The following is a 23,684-nucleotide window of genomic DNA, read 5'->3' as shown; positions in this document are numbered from 1 at the left end:
TTGTAGCAATTATTACCTCGTCATATAACTGCTTTCTTTTAAACTATTTAAGTGAAAGGGGTCTGGTTCCAAAAAAAGCAGAAAGTGATAATCTAATTTCTCTTGAACAGCTTGTGCTGTAACCAAACACTTGGCAGTGACATTTTTTCTGCCAATGACCAGACTGAGGAAGTTACTGTTTTTTCTTCAAGGAGATTTGGAGTGTTCTGAAAATGTCATGATTATTTTTTTCCCCTTAAACAGCCAGGCTTTAAAAATGACTGGAATCTTTACAAACTTTAAGGTGATACCCTGACGAGCTATGGAGCAATGTCGGGCCCCCATTTTGTAGATATCTTGCACACCCAGATGACGTCCATACATGCATGTACATGTGCACCAATATGACACGATGCATAGTTCTTTAGTTTTTTTTTACTCTATTCTATTGATCAACAGCTAGTGGCTGTAATATCTGCTGTAGGTAATTAACGTTACTTACATGGGTAACTTAGCAAAATAAAACTTTGTGAATGGACTATGCATGCTGGTGTCTGTACCCGACCAAAGAGGAAAAATCACTTTGTTATGCTGCCGTACAATGGCAAATGGAGTGTGTGTGTGTGTTTGTGTGTGTGCAGTACACGACCAACATAATGGTGAGTCTGACTGATCAGAAGTTTTGATTTCTAGTCAGTCATCCTAACACACAGTCCCAAGCTGACAGTCAGAGTAAACCTAAAACCTATTGTGAATTTTCATTAATTGATGACGTTGGCCTGGTAATATTACGACTTTTTTCTTGACATGTCAGAGAACACAGATGTGTGGGATAGAGTTTGAATGTGCAGAAACTTTTGAACATGGGCAGAAAACATGCTGAAACACAGTAGCTATTAAAGTCCAGGAGTTTATAACTGAATTAAAAATAATTAATTTAGCAATGAGGTGAAAAGGTGCCACAATTAAAGAGGTTACTCCCCTAAACAAAAGACTAAAAAGAGGAGGGAAGACTAAATCACGCTTGCCTCTGTGTTGACTCAGCAAGTTGATCTACAGGAAATAACATATCTGAAAGCAGCACAGGATTTCTGAAAGCCTTACTGCATTTTATTCTGTCCTATTTCTATATTTTTAATTTTCACATGCCACCTGAATTGTGTTTCCCTTTACATAAATACAAACATTTCCACCATAAATTTTGCAGAATGCAGGGAATTAAGGGCCAGATTTACTAAAGGTTTGCTTGAGTGCAACAGCATCTGTATTTAATATGTTTGAAAGGAAGGTGCAAACCGCCAAGTGTTGCGCAGAGATGGCTGCTGTTATCGTTGTGAGAAGGATACACAGCCGTAATGAAAGAAGACGTAGAGAAATAAAAAATATTACATAATAATATTCTATATCCAATATATAGAAATAAAATGATTTTATTTATTCAATGAACTATATGAATTTAATTGTTTTTTTGTATTTTCCTTTTGCATTCATGCCAATACAGCAAATTTCGTTTTGACTTCTTTTCTCTGTGAGATAGAAGAATTTAGGCAGTTGTGTGGCTCTGTGGAGAGCCCCCAGCTGCAGTAGTGCATGTATCAGGCGTAAAATTCATCCAGCCAGAGGGAACGATCACCAACTGTTCACAGCGCGCCAGTCGTAATAGCGACACAACCCATTGTAGGTATCAAAGAGGGAATGGGGCGTTGGGGTGTACAGGGGACAGGAGATCGCAGAGAGGCCGGCCACGCTGTGGACGGTCAGTGATCGTTCCCTCTGACTGGATGAAGCATGATCTGCTGGCATTTCCTCGTGTCTGGGTCATTCCAGCATACTGCAGCTGTTTCTGCTGGGGTTTCCCAAAGCTTTTCAGGTGTGCTGTCCCAAGTACTTAGTGCAATCTCAGGCAGGATGGGCAGGTACATTTCCACACACTCAGGATGCACTGAATGAAACAAACCAAGGTTTTTACGCAGTGGCTGCTGCCTCCTGACTCTCCATTAAAACACGCAAAACATGTGCAATATTTTAGAATGCACACGCAAGTACACTTTTCCGGTATGTTAGTAAATCCGGCCCTAAATGCTCAAAATTTCTCATCTCCATATGATGAAACCAAAATTGTGTCTCATCACATCCCTACCTGATATCAATAATTTAAGCTTATCAACCTTATAGTTTTGAAACTGGATGTCCAGTATTTGGTGCGAGTAGCTCATGAATGTAAGGTGTGCAGAAGTAAGCAGGCTACACCTGTTATTCTAATGTGTCAGATTCATGCATATTTAATTAACTTCTAATATCTTCTGCTGCTCATCTAATTTCCAGGTTGTAGCCACAGGTCAGAAGCATTAATTCAACTTCCACTTAAACCTACATTGTTTCAAATGTTGAAAGTTCATCCTAAAAGGATGCAAAGGATTTTAATTTGATAAACTGTTTAGATACTGGGTTCAGCTTTTATAACATGCAGTTGAACCCCAACCTTAGAACAGATTCAGGTGGATATTAGGTGAGGAGGGTAAAAGCACTGGCGTAGAAAGAAACAACTGAAGTGGAAGTGAGCCACATAACATGAAAACATTTTCTTGTGTCTCCTGTCTGCTCTTGCTTCCACTTTCTATCCTCTCTGTGTCTTGCCCCTCTCACTGTCTCTGTCTCTCACTCCTGTGCCTCTCTCCCAACTAACTGGGCGGAAAATATGAATGAAAACATCCCCCTGCCCTGTTTGCCCAAACCCTGCTCCAGGCACAAACACACATCCCCATCCCTCTGTCTCTCTATCTATCTCTTTTGCTTTCTTTCCACTGTCCCATACATTTATTTTCCTCTTGTTATTACGGGCCTCGTCTCTTTTGTTTAACATTGTTTGCACATTTCTGAGGACAGCACTGAAAGAAAAGAGCTGCGGGTGGGGTGGGGGGTTAGTTTTACTGTTTGTGGAGGAACTGTGGGAGTTTTGAGAGAGGGGAGATAGAAGCCAAATAGGGTGACACAACGAGAGTTCTGTGTGTGTGTGTGTGTGTGTGTGTGTGTGTGTGTGTGTGTGTAAAGCCTTGTGTGTTTGTGTTGGCATCAATTTAGGAGTGTGTGTGGTCATGTGTGTTTGATTTTGCGTGCATGCACTCATGAGAACTTAAGCTTTAATTGTGTGTGTGCCTTTCAGTATCGGTTTGTGCACTTTGCAGTATCTGTATGTAAATGTAGTTGGGTTTTGTGTGTGTGTGTGTGTGTGTGTGTGTGTGTGTGCAGTAGCCCGCAGGGCTTTAGAGTAGTGGTGTTAATAAGTCTGAGACATATCCATGACAACGGGCAAACTGTACTAGCATCTGAACCACAGAACAAAATGGCAGCTCACTGTAACACACGAACTGACACTGGCTGTGTGCAAAGTATCCCTTAAAAACAATCCCCTTAATTCCACTAGTTAGGGGGATGAGACATTAATTCCTTTACAACTTTAAGTCAACTGCTATTCTCGGCCAGGTCTCCCTTGTAAAAGAGAGAGATGATCCCAAAGGGACAGACCTAGTTAAATAAAGGTTATAGAAAAGAATGAAAAAACCCCCAAAAAACTGTGTCCTCAAAATGACCCTGTTCAACTATGAAGTTCAGAAATTCTAATTTGACAGCTCCAAATTTCTGAACTCATTCACAAACATCTTTCTCTCTCTCTCTCAAGAAGTGATAGCCAGAATTATCCCATTGACCCTTAGTATGCCCCTAAACCTAAAATATACCCGTTTTTTTAACTTGTTAATCTTTACATAAAATCCCTTATATTTTTTCCCCTTATATTTGCTTTTGCCATCAACTGTATGGTAAACTGGTTAAGATGCTTACTGTAACCCATAATTGGCTAAACTTCCATTTAGCCCTCAAACAAATATTTTGGCATTGTTTTTTCTTTTAAATGTGTTTCCATCTGCAGGTTACAAGAGAGTAACTCTGCTTCCGAGAAGTAACAAAACACATACACAGAATAGATTTTTTAAATCAATAGTCCCGAACAAGTTGTTCTTAGCTGTAGGTATCCCATGCTTTCCTTCATAGGTTTAAATAAATAAACAAAAAATGCACTTGGCAATGTTTGTGATTGCAACTGCGATGGAGAATAGGGTTGAATGATTTTAGGAATCTTGTTTTTTTTATTTTTATAATTTGTGCTGTGTTAGTGAAGACACATACAATGTGATAGCAGGTGGATATTTCTGGTTGTGATGGACAGATATTTTAAAGCATGTACAAAAACACAACGAGTAGGAGATGGAGATAGAGTGAGTGGCATTGACATATATATAGATCGAAAGGCGAAAAGAGAGGAGAGACTATAATGAAGCCACATTTTTCATTCATGAGCTCCTACTTAAAATGGAAATTCTCTGGATTCTCAATTTTAAAAATGCTATCTCCATCTTTGGTGCTCAGCGCTCATTACTGTGGTGTTTCTATGCTGCACCTCCCAGAGATCAACTGTCAGTCAAACAGTGTGGGCAGCTCTGTAACATCCTCTCCTTGGTATTTCTGTTGAAAAAAGTTGTAATACTTCCTTATACCAACTATTCTGTTTTTCTTCTCTTTTAGTCCCCCAAGCAAACTTATTTTTCCACTGCAAGAAAACTTGGCTCCAGTATATTTGAGGTATTTCTCATATTTACAACCTATTCAGTCTTCTACCACTACAGTACTTGTTGCTAGGGTTTTTTTCTCCCACTGGGGTAGTTAATGTTTCATGTAATGTGATCATCTGATCTGATTTGATACCAGTTTTATGGCTTAAAAGGAAGAAAAGAAAAAAAATTTGCACTGAGATAGTCATGGACTAAAGAAAAGGGCGATTAATTTGTAAGAGTGAAGACTGCTTTACATGGGGTGTGTGTGTGTGTGTGTGTGTAGCTGATTGCTATAAAAGTAACACGGGTGAGTCATCTCTGAAAGGTCACTGTGCAAATGATGTTTGTCTTTTGGGCGATGATTGATTCATTGACATGAATATGACATGAAGATGACTCACTGCTCCCGATGATCACTGTACTGTACAACAGTGTGTGTATGTGAGAGAAAGAGAGAGAGAGAGAGAGAGAGATACAGTTACATGATTTATTTCACATAAATATAACAAAGATGACTGTCTGTGCAAAGGGTTTATTGTGTGTTTCTTTCCATATAAATATGACATGAAGATGACTTACTTCTCCAAAGCAACACTGCATCAATCCTGTGTGTGTGTGTGCGTGTTCATTGCAACCCCTACTCTACTACCTGTATGGATGTGTTTGTATATGCATATGTCAGTATGGAGGACATATAGACCATTCTGGGTTCATTTCTTCAGTATTTTTATTAAATTATGTATTTCATATGAAAACAATGCCAGAAATACTGCAAGGTTGTTCATTTATAATTATAAGCTAGCAAGTCTGCCATAACCAATTTCAGTGTTTTGAGAGAATAATTTCCACACGCTACCTTTTTGCCCTTGATTAACCCAAACATGCATGCTTTGCATGTCAGATATAAAACTGCTGTAATCAATATTTTTATATAAACAAGGCATCACATGACTTGTATGTGAAAGGGGTCGCTCATAATGGTGCACTCACAGAGAATAATCACTTGGCTTTTTTCAGCTCATTGTTTTGGTTTTCCGGTCGCAACTTGGCTGTTTGGATTCACTTTCACTACTCAATCATTTACCTGCTAAAGAGGTAGATAATTCCCTCAGGTTGGTGGAGACCATAAACGAAGCTAAAAGGAGAGATTTTGACTTGCATTCATCTGGGCTATAATATGTCAGTTCTGTGTTTACAAAAGTTATTGGAGGTTGAACGTGTTCAGTTTAATAGTTCAGAGAGAGAGAGAGAGAGAGCAACACATAAAGTAAAGCTGATGATACACAGAGCAACTTTTAGAAATCATGCAGGGCAACGTTGCCATCAATGGTAATGAGTAAAGATTACTACCGTAATCCCCTTCGCCCACCACTCTGCCACCCACCCCGCACTGCCGCTATCCGTTCAAAACATAGTGAGACTTGCCACTAGCAAGATTGCCCAGCAATATTGCTCAAAAAGTTGCCCTGTGTATCATCAGCTTAAGTCAGCTGGTGAGTTAGTGCAAGTTTTGCATACATGCAGACAGTCACACAGACAGTGTTTTTCTAGCCCTATAACATGGATGCAAAGATTGGCATGTAGATAGGAAAGGATGCAGACAGAAAGATGTAACACCCACCCACCCACACGCGCACATATACATGTACACAGTAGCTAAACCTGTTTTTGCAGTCACACACCCCTCCAACACCACGCAGGGTTGCCCCTGAACCCTGGGGTTGGTAACCCTGTGCCTTGTTGGATGCTTGCCTGATTCTCCTGCTCCAGTCTGCATGCTGATATGAGACTGTGTTTTAGAATAGGGTGATTTGTATGGCTGTTGGCACACACACACACACACACACACACACACACACACACACACACACACACACACACACACACACACACACACACACACACACACACACACACAGCCTAGTGTGAAAACTAGGGGAAGAAAGAGAGGGATTACAGGGAAGAAAAGGGAATAGCCGGTTTTCTCAGCCATACTGTGACAGTGAGGTATTTCAAGAATGAGAGATTATTTGACACACACACACAAACACACACACACACACACACACACACACACACACACACAAGCTAACCCTAACACACAGGGACGTGATTGTTTGCATCTGATAAGAATGGTATGTCTGAACAAGTGGTTTAATCTTGTATTCAGAGTAACACCCTCATCATCAAGTTTTTTGCAACATACTGACGTGTGAATTTTGTCTTCAGACTTTACAGAGAATAAAATAAACTTCTTCTTCTGTGATGTTATTGTGCTGATAATTTGCACTGAAACTTTGTTAGCAACTTTTACGTTCACTTAACATTTTTTAAAGGATATTGTATGGCATTGGGGGACTTCAAATGAAGAGAGGAGCTTGTTGAAATAATTTTAAGCCTTGACTCCAAATTGAATAAACTTGTCATCACCTTTTGGAGTTAAAATCAAATTACTGAAGAACTGGAGGAAGAGCACCTTTCTGTCTCTCCCTCTCTTCTCTGCCTCCTTGTCTTTCTTCAATCTCATCTTATAAACTCATTTACCAGATGTATTCTTCAAACTTCTCTTCTTTTCCCCCTGCTTTTCCACATTCTCTTCATCCCTTCTTGGCTTTCTTCTTCCTTTGCTCAGGCTTGGGTTTCACCATTGACTTATATCATTTTATCTTTCCTTCTCTTCTCTTGTTGTGCCCCTGTCACTTTTATGGCTGATTAAATAATCGTTTCTCTTTCCTATTACCTAGTTCAGCTGCTCAATAATAAAACCTGTTGCAGACTCTAGTAGGTAAAACATGTCTAACTGGTGATGTTCAGCCTGGCATCTGACCTGCAGTGAAGCAGTAAGTGTTTTTTACACATCCCCACCTGATTGTAACCTGATTGGGCTGTTTGTCTCCAATCCAGTTTCCTTTTTCCCCCATAATGGTGACGTGCTGCTCTGATTAGTTACTACGAAATAAATGCTCATCAAATTATCAATGTAGTTACTAGCTGAAGGTTTAACAATCGCCTGCATCATTAAAAACATGGGCTTTGCTGTGTGATTTAGCTCCACCGCTCGTTATCCCTTAATAACCTACAGGGATATGTCTCCCAAATGTAAGTATTTATTCTGACTTTTACTATAAAACGCTGCACCTGATTTTAATTATAGTTAATAATAATAAAATCATTATGTCCGCCAGGTCTAAGCCCGGAGGAGATCATACGTTTTGTCATGTACGTGTGTATGTGTGTGTGTCCGCAACTAATCTCACATATCACTGGACCCATCAGCCTAATATTTTTGTGCACATTTATGAATGTATTCTTAAGGACCCCGCTCATGGTTGCAGTGATTTACAACTTCTGAAAAACCTTTTTTAGTGACTGAGCCTATTTTAAAGCGTAGAATTTTGTCTGTTTTACCAGTATTTGCCATTTTACGATATATGTTATGACATAGCAAAAGGCATTTCCGGTAATTGGTAAGCTTTTTCAGTTTTGCCTAAATAAATTTAGAAGTTTGGCTTTATCTGTTTATCTGCTTATTAAGTTTATACACTTAGGAAAACCCAGTACAATACCCTTACACTAGACTATACTATATACTACAAAAACACTTTTTACAATCGTTGTATACATCTATATAAGAAACTTGTACAATATAGGCCGGACACACACCCTGCCCTGCACTCCCTGTTCCCCACCCACATGCCCCCAGAGACACCTGGCAGAGATCTGTACGTGCGTGCGCTCATCTAGTTAACAACGCTGTCTTGTCATGTTTTGAAGAGGTGAAAGTTTTCGCAGACAGTTGTTGATATTGCCAGCTGAAATGGCAGCTGTTGCTGGCAAATTTAATTAGCTGTAGCTAATTAAGAGTATTTGTCGGAGTCGGTTAAAAAAAGCTATTGTTCGCATTGTGTGCTCTTTCTCTCAGACAGGTAGTTGGCAGCTACTGTGTAGTTGTATAAATTGCAAATGAAAGATAATAGTAAATGTGAACAGCAGTCTGAATCTCTCATTTATTTCAGTTCTTCAGATCATTTCTTAATTTCTTCCGTTTCTTCCATCCTACTTCTCTTTCTTTCTCTGTTTCTTACATTCTGTCGTCCATGCCCTTCTCCCTCCCCTTTTTTCCATTTAGCCTCATATACATTTCCAGCTTCGTTACGAAGGACTTCCTGCTCTTCATGAGTGATCTGTCAGGAGTTGATGTCTGTTTAAACTAGACGTGTCCTGTGTGGGCAGAGAGTCAGACTGAGAGCTGAGCTCAGCCGCTGTCGCTCTGCCCACACTGGAAATGTCTTATGTAAACACCATCCACTTCATCCCTCCTTGAGAGGAGATTATTATTGACGAGGAAAGTGAGATTTACACAGTGGTGAGGAACATATGGGAAGGAGGACAGAGAAGAAGCCTTGGCTGACTTTTTCTTACCCTCTTTCTTTCTCTTTCTTTTTATCTATCAGCCTTTTAAATCAAACTATATAGCTTTCTCTACTCCTCTTGAATGCATTGTCCTTTCATTCACAATTTCATTCACATGTAGGGCCAAATACACTCAGCTGGCACTTCAGTATGTTTTATACCTTAAAACTTCTATTAATAGCTGAGTCCCAAATAGCCGCCTATCCTGTTTACTGATGTAGCTTCACATTTTGACAAATAAACACAGGTCTCAATTAGCTGCCTGGTTCTTTGGGTGTATAAAAAGCTCTTAAAGACCACCAGGTCGCCTATTGTAGCTATTTCTAAGCTGCTTAGATCGTAAATACAAATGTTTAAACTTTTGTCTGTATGGACATGCTACACATCCTTAGATCAGTTAGATTCGCCACAGTTCATTTTACAGTTCAATTCACAAAGATTTACTGGCATTGGTAAACCAGAAAGATGGATTATTTATATTCCTTTAGTCTGTAAGGGTCCTCCGATCAAAACAATCAAAATGTCTTTTCATAAAAATCTATCTAAGTTGTTAATACTGTCATCTAAGGTATGTTGCTCAATGTCTATTAACATCTCCCGCACTCTTCTCCTCTTCCTTCATCGTGTTGTTGGGTATGCTTGTTTTTGTTATCTTGCTGCCTTCAAAATAAAAGTGCCTAAGCTGTGTGTCAGAGCTAGATCAAATTAATGATTTGTAATTGATATGATCATACTTTTAATACATAATATTTATACTGGTTAAAATAAACAGTTTGATAGTAGCCTATTTCACATCTTTGCTGTGAAAGGAATTAAAGGCCTGTCGCATATAGATGCCTATCCCAAATATAGGCAGGGTCAGTTCAGTGATTTTTAGCAAATAAATGCCCGGTCTTTTTATTATTAATCTGTACTTAGAGATAACTATATTTATTTACATATTTTGTAGTTTATAAATTGCTGTGATTAAACAGTACGCTTCTAGTATTTCCTTTAAGTTGAGAAAAAAAGAATGTCTAGAAGCTGCAATGCTAAATTGCGAATGATCGTAATTCATATGTAACTAAGCCTAGCCATTTTTTATAGGACATTAGCATAAAATAAGAATAAGTTATTATACTAAGCCTGTTGTTTCTGCTTGCTTAGGAAGTGAAGACTGTGGACAGTGTAATTGTGAAAAAAACTAGATTATTTCCACCCCGGTCTCTAACTCTTTCACGCACTCACAAACATATACATCAACTGTCCTCCCTGCACGTGCTCATATAACATCCTATTCAGCAGTGCAATGCCACAAGATATTCTTTACACTTTCGCTGTACTCCTATACTCCCCAGAGGCACATCCCGTGTGGTAAACCAAAGACACTTCTCCTCCGGGCCTAAGAGCTGGAAGAGGGATGGAGGGGGAACTTTGGTTTTTATTGTTTTAAGAATCAGAGCCCCACGGTGTGTAGTTCGCCCTGATAAATATTTCATGGAACGCACCATAAAGATCAAAGCAAACTGAGCTGTAGTATTGTTATGATTCCAAGGAGGGAACATCTAAATATTCCCTCTCTGCTGCTCTCCTCATTAGCACTCCTCAAATGTAAACAGAAGTGATTTTGAAGGTTTCTTAATTATTATTACTAGCTAAAAATATCCTTCTTATAGACTGACAATGGGTTGAAAAAGGGAAAACATTTTTGATGTGAAATTGTCAACTTAGTGATTAAAAACATGTACTTTTTTATTAAAAGAAATGTAGAAATACTCAGAAATCTTTCTACAATGAAGAGTTATTCTGCTTTGGTGTGTGTCTAGGACATCTTCTACTGTACCTTGTTTTTGCTGTGAAGAATCTTAATTGTCTGCTTTCGTCATTTCATTTTCCACTTTTTAGACCTTATTTTGCAATATTATATTTCTCAAGTCAGACTTGGAATCCCTGTCTCCTCTTCTTCAAACTGATATATTTGTAAAAGTGCGTTAATCTAAAGTCTAAATCTAAACTTTTAAAGCTCTTTGGCTCACATACATTTATCAGGATTCACTGTTAACCCAATAAAAAGACAGAAAATCTATTTACAGTTTAACATAGAGTTGTTATTGTCTTCAGTATTGACGGATGACTCTGCACTTTATCTCTGCCTTTGTAGTCACGATAAAGCCTAGACAAAGGGAGACCTTTTGCACATGGTTTTGTTTACCTACATTATGTAAGGTGTGTGTGTGTGTGTGTGGGGTGGGGATGATACACGATACTTACCAGTGGAAGAACACATTGTACTTTGACCTCCATTGACTCACATCCTGTTAGATGGGATGGCTTGACATTATTATGAGGCAACGCTTTTCCTTTCATGTCTCACTTCATGTTTCGTCTCCTGTACCTCAGACATCCAAACTGGGAGCTCACCTTAAATGTCACCACACATAGTGATAGAGAGATGATGATGATGCGACTTTTGAACTGATATCAGTAAGTCAGAAAGGGTCACTTAACAAATTGACATAGCTGTTATCTTGCTGTCTTCAGGTGATATCAGTTTTGCTCTAAATGTATGCAGGCTTGCTACAGGTATCATTTACTCAGTGTCTAAATGTTGGCTGGGTGTCTCACTTGTCTTCTTTTCATGATCATATTTTGTCCTAATTTTCTTTTCTCCTTTTTCATTCATTTCTTTTTGTTTTTACATCCCTATGTTGCTAAAGCAAATCCGCACTGCCAGTCACAGCTAGAAGCCAAAGAAACGGCAACAGAGTCATAAAACTAAATGTTATAAAGCCCATATTAGAATAAACAAAGCTAAGAATATCATATTCAACAGCACTCTGCTGAAGAGATCTGTTTGTTAAACTACTGACTGGTTATCAGATTATATATTTGGTACTCAGTTTATACCTGAATATACTCTACATTTTTATTATTATCAACAAACCCTAAGAAAAGACCAAGACCAGCAATGAACTGATCCTATGAACAGGTAATGTCTATGTCACCATAGCCTGATCTATCTTATTCCTCTGTGCCATAGACCTCCATTGTTATTAATGAGCCACACGGTTGCACTGGTTACACGTTCATGGTAATGAAGGAATACAGCCAATGTAGTTTATTTTATTTTCCTGCTGTTGTAATTACTGATCAGAGAAGCAAATGTGTATTAATCTGCACTTTTAGTTGTTCCCATCAAGTGCACTGTTTACTCTTGCTTGAGTATCAGTGAAACCCTCTGCAAATCCCTTGCTGAAATAAAACACTCTGTCACACAACTTTCTACAATTAAATCTTACAAAATTGGATGTCATTGCACTTGTTCCCCCCAACTAATAGAACTCAGATCATGGCAAATCTATGTGAACTTGGGGAAATCTTTTAACTTTTTTAACCAGGATTTTTGTTTTGAGCTACATGTAAAGAAAGTTGTTCAGTTATGTTTTTATCATTTGTGAAGTATATCCAAGGTTAAGTCTTTTATTTCTGGAGAAACTCATCCATGGTTTATCTCCTCAACTATTGTAAGTCTCTTTTATACCTGTCTCAGCCAGAAATCAATTCATCGCCTACTTGTTTGTTTTATTTATTTTATTAATTAATTTTGTTTATTTCATTTTTATTCTACTTGTCTATGTTGAACATTGATTGCTGTAAAGCACTTTGTTACCTGTGTTGAAAAGTGCTATACAAATAAAGCTATTATTATTATTATTATTATTATATTAGTAACATTTCCTAACAAGTACAGTGCCCAGTTGTTCAGCCTTTTTTTTATGAGACACATTTGGTATTTTTATGGGATCTGTTGACAATAACAAAAACTATAGAAGCCTTATTAAACATGCCTTATCCTTTGATAACCACCAACAATGTAATAAGACACTGTAGTTGCTTTTAACGTTACATAACAGAAACAACCAGCCCAGTGTCTCCAGTATGAAACCTATTCTCCCTGTGAATGTGTGTGTGTCTCTTTTGTGTCTTTGTCTCTATCTTTTCTCCCCTGCCAGTTGACTGGCCAGGGCCTATTTATCCAGTATCAGATATCAGTCTGATTCCAGGCCAAAACAGGGTTTAATTTTCTGCCATTTTGTCCTCCCAGAAAGATAGCAGAATTTAGGCTTTATTAACGATTACACTTTTGTCTCCATAGTACTGGTGGTCTAAGTTGGTCATTCATAGACAGAACACAGATTTGTGCTTTTTATTAGATTGCTGGATGCAGTATCAGCAGTGAAAATGCTGTTGATCACTGATGCTCATATCACTGGGATGGTGACATCAAGGATTGGTTGGGGCGTCTGCGTATACACAAAACAAAGCCACAGAAAGATTCATGTGTACATATGCAGGGCAGTGTTTTGCTTGTCCACAGAGAGATTTGCATGCGTTTCCTATTAGATAAACAACAGCAAACAAACATCTAAGAAAGTCGAATTAGAAGTGAAAGGATAAGAAAAGGATGCAAAAATGAGGAGGAATTAAGTAAAGACGAAGAAGGGTGGCAAGGGCAATGACTACAACCATATATATATATATATATATATATATATATATATATATATATATTTTTTTTTTTTTTATACTGTTTACGATATAGACAATTAGACATTTTATAGTGTAATATTGTTCTCCTACTCGTGCATTTTATAGTATTCTGGAATAACTCCCATATTGGTTTAGTGTTCAAAGAAATCACCTGTTTTTTGTCTATTAATGACTATTATTATGCAAATTATTTATTTAATTGTTTTTTCACTTCCTATTGTAAGTGTGCTGGCAACACATGTGAAGCTGATGTCACCCTAGTGAAGATTACTGAATTAAATTGTGGCAGCTGTTGTTATGATGACGACAACAGTGGTGGTGATGATAATGGCGAGGATAATGATAATGATGAGGACCATGACGATGATCACTGTGCTGCTTGATGTGAGGGCGACAGCACTGACGGAGGATGATGATGATAATAACTGAGCAGTATGATAATGAGGAGTTGAAGACAGGGAGCAGAACAGAGAGCAAAAGGTTGTTTAGTTTTGTTATTTTGATCACTGATGCACTTCACCTTTTCACACAAAGGTCACGACTTCACTAGGCGAGCATGTGAATCATATGGGTGTGTGTGTTACTATGCAAAACACAGAGCTCTTTTCGAGCGGGTGAGTATGTGTGATCGGTCGGTACAGTTTATACATTTTCACGCTATATTTATCTATTAGCTCTTAGAGGATCCAGATGTTTTATGTGGGTCTGTATGTGTGTGTGCACAAATGTGTGTAAGAGCGTGTTTGAGTCCTTATTGGTTCCCAGTGGGTCGAGCAGAGTTCCTGACCCCATTTCCTGCTGTTGTTGACAGAGAGACATTCAGGCCCGAGGCTCCGGAGACCAGACACTGCCTGGAGGAGCTTCCTGTCATGGTCGCTTACAACCACTTAATTTGTCATTGTTTGGATAGTGTTTTTTTCTTTTCATCAGAAAGACTCTGAATCAGTCTTTCTGGACTTTGAGGTCACGACCTGATTCTAAGGAAGTGCCCCAGACGGGAAAAGGGCTTCCTCATTATTCCTGTTGTCATGAGAAGTGCAGGATTTCAATGTTTTATGCAGAGCGTGGATGTGCACATGTGTACGTGCAGTTTTGGAGGATAAAATGTTATAAACTCTGTATGATTAAGGCTTTCAAAGTGACTAAATTACCACTGTCTTCACTTTTGTATTTGATGCAGCTGTAAAAGGTGTAAATGTGGCATTAGGTAATAAAATACTTGAGGTTGTGCTGTATTGGGGGAAGTGTTAACAGTGTGCTAATACACGACCGCAGCCCACAGGTGCCAGCAACCAAAGTACTCCATGTTGTATTTTATTGCTTAATTAAATTTATTTATTTATTTAATCAAGAGCTGGAATTATTACCCATTTACAAGTTCATAATTTGTTTCATTATTTTATTTTGTCCATATTTGTAAACCAAACTTAGACACATTTTTTAAGATGTTAAAACAAGTTTTGTTGTTGTGTTTCCAGACCATGTGATAAACTCTCTGCGTGTGTCTTTGTGTTTGTTCCAGGTTGCCGCCGGAGTCGACAGGTGGTCTGCCCAGCAACCGGCAGGAGAGGGAAAGCCACTCCCAGCCTCCTCCCACCCAGCGCTACAGCTGCTATGACCTTGATGATCTGGATGTTGCCTGGCTGGAACTGGTCAACCACGAGTTTAGACAGATGGGTGAGTGTAAACTGACCTGCTGCCTAATTTGATAATAATAGCCAGAAAAAAAAAATTGAGATTGAAGAGAAAAGATACTCACTAAAACTGTGTAAATGTAGGTCCACAGTAAAATCTGAGACATTACTGCCACCAGCATCATGTCAAAAAGAGTTTCCAAAGACATCGAATATGATTGTAAGTGCTGAGCCAAAGTATATGGGCTTGAAAGACACGTCCATATCTCACACTTTATTGTGTGTGTTTGTGAAAGTCATATTCCTGGGCACAGCTGCATGTAAATAATATCCTTTTTTTTTTTTTGATTATTCCATAAATTGTTTAGTCTGTAAAATGTTAGAAAAAAAGTTCTGCTTCAAATAGCTTTCTAATAAACTTTCAATTCAGTTTAAAATCCAAAGATATTCTATTTACAATGATATAAAACAAAGAAGAGCAGCAAAACCTTACATTTTAGGAACTGAATGCTGCAATGTTTAGCATTTTTCCACGATAAATGACTTTAAAGATGTCAGTTGACTAATAGATTAATTGATTGATTGTTTCATCTCTTGTTTGGTTGAGATAACACATAAACTGGTAGTATCAGAAACATGGACAATTAAGAGAGATGCCATGTTTTCTCATTAAAACTTTGTTTGTGCCATCAAGAGATAAAGTAGTAGTACACACTCATTTACAATCACAACTTTTATTAGATATGTTCAAATAAAATAAACAGCTGTTCTCTTTCATGATGAGGAAAAATATTAAAATTCACCTCTTAAGTCAGATTTTAAAAAGTCTAAAGGACCTTAAAATTTATATAAAAATATACTTCTGGCCTCTTTTCTTTCCGTCCTTTCTACTCGTCATTGCCCCCTTACCTCTCTATCATCACCTGCTTCCTCTGTCTTCGTTGTTCCTCTTATTCTAGTTTTTGTCACTCCCTCTCTGTTTCGCTACATTGCGCCATGGTGACAACTGCTGACCCAACATCTCTCCCATCTCCTCCATTTTATTCAATATCTGATTGGCTCTTTTCAGATAAAGCGTAGAAATTATGTTTATAAATCTCCGCCTGGGTCTCAGGCTTTTTTTCGGGGACACATTTTCCTTAAATCAAACACACACACACAGACACACAGACACATACACACACACACAGACACACACACACACACACAGACACACACACACACACACACACACACACACACACACAGACACACAGGCACTGGCTCTTCCTGGAGCAGTAGTGGGTTGTTTCTCATAACCTTCACTACCAGACCAAACAAACAGACGGTTGATTGGTTCTGTTGGGCAAGGTTGTCTGGCCCTGGATTCATGAAGGGTTGATTGAGCATATTCTGTCTCAGTCTCCACGTACTGTATACATGTATACAAGTGTATGTGTACTTGGGTAGGCTGTAATTTTATACACTTTTCCTATTGAGCTTAGAGGGTTAATTTAGTTAGATTTTTCAGACTATTTACTATTTAAGATGGAACTTCATTTCTTTCAGAAAACTAAGCCATTACAGCAAAACAATACACAGGAAAATATAGAGGACGTATATTGGTAGTAATGGAGAAAACACTTGATATTAAAAATCAGGCTTTGTGGCATTATAATGCATTCAATTAAATAAGTTAAGAAAAGCACATGAAGGCACATAATGCATGGGCAATGTGCAGAATAAAAGCAGTAGAATATACTGAAAAGTAGAGAAAAAAAATTATTTATGTCTCTGTGTGTGTGTGTGTGTGCATGTTGGATGCTGTTTTGCTTTCACACGGACAAGTGCAGCACACATACACACAAAGTTAAAAGTGTATCTGCATGTGCACACAGCTGTCACATGTTACGAACACAGAAACACACACTCGGAAGATAAATATAAAGTAAATACTCTGAAAGTACACACACAGTGCACCGTGCAGACACATACAATCTCAAATATGTGTGAATAGTGGTGTTGCTTCCCTCCCTCGTGTGTGTGTGTGTGTTCACGTCATGATGTAAATGTCACAGCAGGTTAATATCTAACTCTGCTTCCCTTTTCTCTGTTGCTTCAAAAGCAGCTTCTAGATCCACAACAACTGCAATCACACAGTTTCTTCCTTCATGCCAACATCATATGGCCAAATTCAATACAGCAGCAGGTGCTGACTTTCATATTAAAGTGGATGTTGCATTTCCAAAATAATGCAGAAGTATTTTTTCAGTGTTTTGGTTTGATTCTTTTGAATCTAAGCTCTGAATCTTCATGTGAAACTGCAGCTCAGGTTGCACTTTAACTGTTGCCTGTTGGCAATAAGGTGCTCAAGAATCCATAAAGTTTTTATTTATTTTTTATTTCCTATTTCTGGATGGGAAGGGGTTGAGTGACATAAATAATAGAAAGAGACTGAGGATGCTCAACTCCATTTAAAAAAAACTCCCAACTGAGTGCTGAATCCTTCAAATAAATCAATAAATAATCCTCAACTACAGAAGCCAGAAAAGCAGAAGTTTCTTTATTGCTGCTTGGAGGATTCGGGCGAAGCATTGAGAGGCAATGTTTCAGAACAATGTAAATACTGAATCTAAAGTGATCACTGTAAATGTTTTCTATTACTTTAAATCCAAAATCCAGAGATTGTCGCTGAGAAAAAGATTTTCTCGACTCTGCAGATCTTAATTTGATTTGATTTGTATTGGCATGTTCTTCACTTACAGCCTGTATTCAGGATTTGTGGCATTTCATGAGATTTAATGCCTTGTTGTTACCCATTTTGTATAATCATTGTAATCTCGTTGCATGTAATGAGATAATAGCACATCTGTTAGCCACCGTCCTGGAAACCAGACTGTTTACTTCCCTGGTACTTTAAATAATTTTTTAAAAGGAAGAAAGCTTCCATTTGCCAGTTAAATCAGTCTCCATCAACTATTAACTAGTCTTAGAGCGAGGCATTATTTGTAGATGCAAATCGAGCAGGAACACCAATGTTAATGCCGACACATATCGGCACATATAGGCCGTCTGCGAGAAGGACTCACTGGTAAAGTTTGTAATTTTTGGTTTTAATAGCAAATGGGCTCATACTGACGGAGCATGTGCAGCATTTCTCTGGTTAGCAAAGAGTCAACTGCAACTCCACATTCTCCCAAATTCTGCAGCTAATTTTCAGCACATTTTATCTTTAAACGGCCCAAAGAAAACTAAGGTGTACTTGCAAAGGAAAGCTGTGTACATTTACAAGTGTGAGACAGTGTTTTGGCCAAAAATACCTGGAATTTTAAATTTACTTGCTCCCTATGAGCAACTTCCCATTATTGTTATTCTTATCAATAACAAGAAATAAAAGAAACCTCTGAGTGTTGACACTGTTATTGCACTTTTTGTTTTAATAGCTCTTAATAGGCTCAGTATTCTCTCAAATAATTATTCTTCCTACCAGCAGTCATGACTGAACCTCTACTTTCAACACTTTCTACTTTTTGAACAATGGAGATCAGCGTCAAGACAGGTTCCTCTCTTAAAGAAAAACATTTTCTCTAAAACATTAAAGAAGAACTTCACACCAGCTAACACTCCTCTAATCGCCCCTCCTTCCCCGTGCTTTATCCCAGTCTTTCTTGCCTTACCAGAATTTCAGATGATTTCATTCTTCTAGTTGAGTTCCACAATATCAACAAAAACTAATGAAGTTTACGGTCTTCTTGCAACCAGCATTACCAGAGCTGGACGAGCTGACAATGGAGTGTGTTCTGGTCGAGCTGGAGAGCGTGTGTGAGGAGAAGATGCAGCAGGCCATTGAGACAGAGGAAGGCCTGGGCATCGAGTACGACGAGGACGTGGTCTGTGACGTCTGCCGCTCACCAGAGGGAGAGGACGGCAACGAGATGGTCTTCTGTGACAAGTGCAATGTCTGTGTTCATCAGGTGAGCAGTAAAGGAATTAAGTATCTTATCTGTCTGTTCAAATGTGTTTGGTTGTGTATTGTTATCCTATTTGCTTTTTAAAAAACTTTTTCATAGAATAGGGAGATCACTCTGGGGGAAAAAACTGCTAAATGCTGAAAGCACAAATGTAAAATACTAAATCAAGGTTGTTCAAAGACAAGGTCTTTTTTTCCTCAGAGCTGCCTTACGTATGGTGCTCATATATTTCTCCGTCTTTATCAACAGCATGAAAGTACACATGCAGTACCAATTTCACAAATGGTGCCTGTGACAACCTGAGGCTGAAGGGGCTCCGCTGTGTGTGTTACACAGTGACACAGTGTTAATTGTTCTGTCGGCCCTGTTGGCACTAACACACCTTCAGTGTCATCAGACTGCCTCTGTTTACCTGCTGTTATGACACTGAATGGAAATAGTTACCTCCAGCAGCAGACCAAATCTCATGTTGGTCTGTGAGCTACAATTTCACTCGCAATGCGAAAAATACAAACACAAAACCTGCTGGTTCTGACACCTGGCCCCAAATATGGTGTAATGTATTTCCTAAGTTATTCATCAAGAATTATTTGTTATATTTATCTCCATTTCTTCTGTAAATGAAATAAAAGTGCAACTATGTAGAAAAAGAGGGACACAAAATGTGTTCATTTGTCATCTCATGCATGTTGTGTAGCTCTTTAGTCCACCCTTAACTAACTTCATTCTTCACTTCAAGATGACTAGAACTTAGGGCTGTGTGAAATAACTTAAATCTCATATCCCGATATAGGTCATTTTACATCCCAGTAACGATACATAGGGCTGTGCGACATGATGATATCTATCGTTTGACGATAGAAAAATGTCTTAAACGTCTATCGTTTAAGTATGCTCTATCGTTTATTTCGTGGCGCTTTACACCGCGGTGAAGTTAGTTTTACATTGGAATTTGACTTCTATCGTCGGTCCAACGTAAAACTAATAACCAACTTGAAACTTCACCACAGTCCGTTCGTCCACACGTGCTGGTGTTGCAGGGAAGAAATTTGCAGTAAAAGTAATGGACCACAACACACAACACTATCCAGCAGTGGCAGCCGTGATGTGTGTCAGTCAGGAAATGTTAAATGACTTGCCCACGGACATACAGCTTACTTTATAGGTCGCCAAGACATTCTATTGTTGTGATGTTAGCTGTAGGAGCAGGCGAGCTGTGAGTGTCGCTGTCAGAAGCTGACATTAAAGTGTCATGGAAACACATTGTAACAAGCAGTGAAAGAAATTGTTTCTCACAGGGAGTATTAAGCAATATTAAGGCTTTTAGAGAGTAAACACATTCAGCACTGACTGATGCTTCACTGATAAGACTGTCTCCCTAACCTTCCGCAGGTAACAGGCTGTGCTTACTGAAGTGTGGTTTGATCAATACAGTACTTTGATCAATAAAGTACTTTAATTGCTTTTAATGAAGATGGAGTCTTTGATGTCTCAGTTTGTTTCCTCCTGTCAGTGTCAAGTTTGTTTTTGTGTTTGTTTTTCCATTATATCTTATAATTGATGGTGTATTGTAGCTTTTCAGCCATATAACACGTCCCTACTGTTGTATAGATTGTATACTAGTATACATTGTAGGATTGTATAGATGTATAGATAAGTGATTGCATACTGAGACCTGGCTTGAATGTAACAGCAGTGGTTATATTTGGGGATGCTCTGGGTTTTTGGCCTTGAAATTACATTTGGGCCTCAACTAAAGAAGTGATAGTTTGACTTCACACGTAACAAATTAGAGTTGATAGATCTGACGTAGAAGTTGTAATAATAGAGGAGAAAGAGGCATTAAGAATGACTCACTCCCCACAGCAGAGGCACTTTGAAACCGTTTAGGAGTAAATTATATCTGACAATGAAATAATTCTCTGTTTCTGACCCTGGGGACTGAATCTTATCAAATATAAGGCAGCGTGCTATTATGCTGCCATGAAAAATTCAGAGAAACCCTGGATGTTAGTGGAAAGGGAAATAGGTGGCAGATTGATGATACAGTGATAAGTGACTTTTTGAAAATGTCCAGTTTACTTTCCAGTTAAAAGTAAAGTTTTGGTTGGGACAATAAGATGGGGATGAATTGTTTAAGAGTGATTTGGCTTGTGTTTTGTTGTGTGCAGCAGTGAGCATAACCTTTAAAGAGTTGTATGATGAGGCAAAAAGGAGAATGAATTTGTGAATTTGCTCATTTGAAATGACAGAAGAAATAAGCAGCAGACTGTAAATGGAAGCAGTGGCAACTGAATGTGGGCTCTTTTCAAAAATGAAAAGTATCAGGACTCTGACATAAAAACAAGATGATGGGATGGCCCTGTGGCGTAGCTGGTTCAAATCATGCCTGAGTTCAAATCCAGCCTGTTCTAAATTATCTTCTTTCTCTCCTCCAGTCTGGCCACTCTCTTACTTCTTTATTGAAGCAGATCAAAAACATATCTCAAAATAATGAATATATTTAATTAAATGGCATTGTCATGTATTTTATAATGCCAAATGTATATAAATGTATGATAATACATTTTATTAGTAATTTATTTAACAAGGAGTTTACATGTTTCAGCAGACTTCGTGCAAACATTTGGCAGAATATCAGTCTAAATTGCCACAAAATTACTAGCACACCACAATTTCCCATGTTCCAGGCAGCTCAGTATATGGTTGGGAAAGCAAGACATGGTAAAAGAAATTCAGTAGCCAGCAGAAGCTGTTTTTGCACTTGTGGGAAAATTCTAGCCTCCAAACTGTTTAACAATGTCCATGTGTATTCAATGTGTGTCTTCTGGGTTTAATTTCCTGATGGCATGGCTTGTGAATGCATGGCACAGACGCTGACTGTCAAATCTCAAATGCTGAAGCTTCATTGCTGTCATTTTGTGACGATAACATACCTTTTAAGGATAGAATATGAAATATTCTGAAAAAAACGGAAGGCACTAAATTAGGTAGGGAGAAGGTAGGGAAATGGTCACCAATATTTTATATTAAGGGTAGTTAGTAGTTCAGCATGCAAAACCTCTTGTATGGTATTTTAATAGTACGCTTTATTTGCCCGATTTATTACAAAATCATGTTAAAGGAATAGTTTGGCATTTTGCGAAATATTCGTACTCACTTTCGAGACAAGATTGATAATACTGTCATATCTGTCCACTAAATATGACGTTACAGCTAGTGGCTGGTTAGCTTAGCATACAGACTTGAAGCAGGGGGAAGCAACTAGCCTGGCTCACTAATTAACATTTTTTGTCTTGTTTGTTGATCTGTACAAAACCTTTCAGGCAGACCCAGGCTTTCTGAAAATTCCCAAAATGCCCCAAGTTATTGCTTTGACTTTATAACATTGTCTCTCTTTGTCTGACTTCTTCACATCATCCTAACTTGTCGTTCTTTTTATCCCTGTTGCAGGCGTGTTATGGCATCCTGAAGGTACCCCAGGGGAACTGGCTGTGTCGGACCTGCGCTCTGGGCGTCCAGCCCAAATGTCTGCTTTGCCCTAAGAGAGGGGGGGCCCTCAAGCCCACCCGCAGTGGAACCAAGTGGGTCCACGTCAGCTGTGCCTTATGGATCCCTGAGGTAAGACCGAAGGAGAGACAGGGTTTGAAATGGCCAAAAGATCCAAATACAGTCTGATATAGATAAGAGTTCCAGTTTCCTTTTTTGTCATGCATGCCCTCAGTCAACCTCGGAGTGTTCTTGTGCTTAATATACTCATTTCTCCATGATGTATAATTGGTTCCAGACTTGATTCTTCCAATCAAAGATAGGCCTGCAGGCACATCAGTAGATTCAAAGTGATCAGTTAGCTGTGGTTGCACCTGGGTGTGTTTTGTTGATGATCCCAGTCACACATATTGGTGCAAAGTGGCTCTAGACAGTGAGTGGTTGTTGTTTATATTTGCATGAGTATATACAGCTGTAGTCATTGTCAAAATTTGTGTAAAAATCCATCTATCCTACTTTAGCTCAGTGGAGTCAGCAACTACATAAACACGAAAAGGCAAAGAGAGTTTGGAGCACTACTGTATGTGTGTGGTGTTTAAAACAAGTATGTAAACAAGGTGTCATTGGACGAGGTGTCCACACCATGAAAGACAGTGTGGTGTTTTTACATGTTTTGACGAAGACCCACATGGTGATTACTTTGACTCCTGCACTTGTGCTTTGACTGCACTTTTTCTCATCCTCAACCCAAACGACACTACATCCATCTCTGAAAACAATACGCTTACACTTCAGCTTTTCTTGAATCTTTATAAGGTTAAAAAGTGAAAGAAAATCTCCATTAAGTTTGGCAAACATTCTGTACGCATATAAACATAAGTCCAAATATACTGTCTTGTACCTCTTGCGTGTAATGGATTCAATTTATTTGGGTGTTAATAGGAAATAGATGTACTGTCAGTCGCCACAGTGGCTGTTTATCTTAACAATTTAGTTACTGTTTATTATATCGGTCCAAACATGTTTTCATTAGACAGTTTCATTTCTTAAGGGGTCAGATGATTTTACTTTTGTCCAGT

General features: G+C 38.5%; 1 protein-coding gene across 1 annotated transcript in view; it reads left to right on the top strand.

Annotated features, from left to right (window-relative positions):
• Nucleotides 1-23,684, top strand: part of jade2 (jade family PHD finger 2) — a 124,542-nt gene that overhangs the window by 87,251 nt on the left and 13,607 nt on the right. The window contains exons 5-7 of the mRNA XM_046039587.1: nucleotides 15,055-15,209; nucleotides 18,908-19,119; nucleotides 22,570-22,737. Of these exons, the coding sequence (XP_045895543.1) occupies nucleotides 15,055-15,209; nucleotides 18,908-19,119; nucleotides 22,570-22,737 (535 nt within the window). The remainder of the gene's footprint in view (nucleotides 1-15,054; nucleotides 15,210-18,907; nucleotides 19,120-22,569; nucleotides 22,738-23,684) is intronic.

The sequence above is a fragment of the Micropterus dolomieu genome, linkage group LG23 (assembly GCF_021292245.1).
Source record: "Micropterus dolomieu isolate WLL.071019.BEF.003 ecotype Adirondacks linkage group LG23, ASM2129224v1, whole genome shotgun sequence".
NCBI classification, from domain to species: domain Eukaryota; kingdom Metazoa; phylum Chordata; class Actinopteri; order Centrarchiformes; family Centrarchidae; genus Micropterus; species Micropterus dolomieu.
Note: the sequence above shows the minus strand (reverse complement) of the source record. Positions and strands in the feature narration are given on the sequence as shown.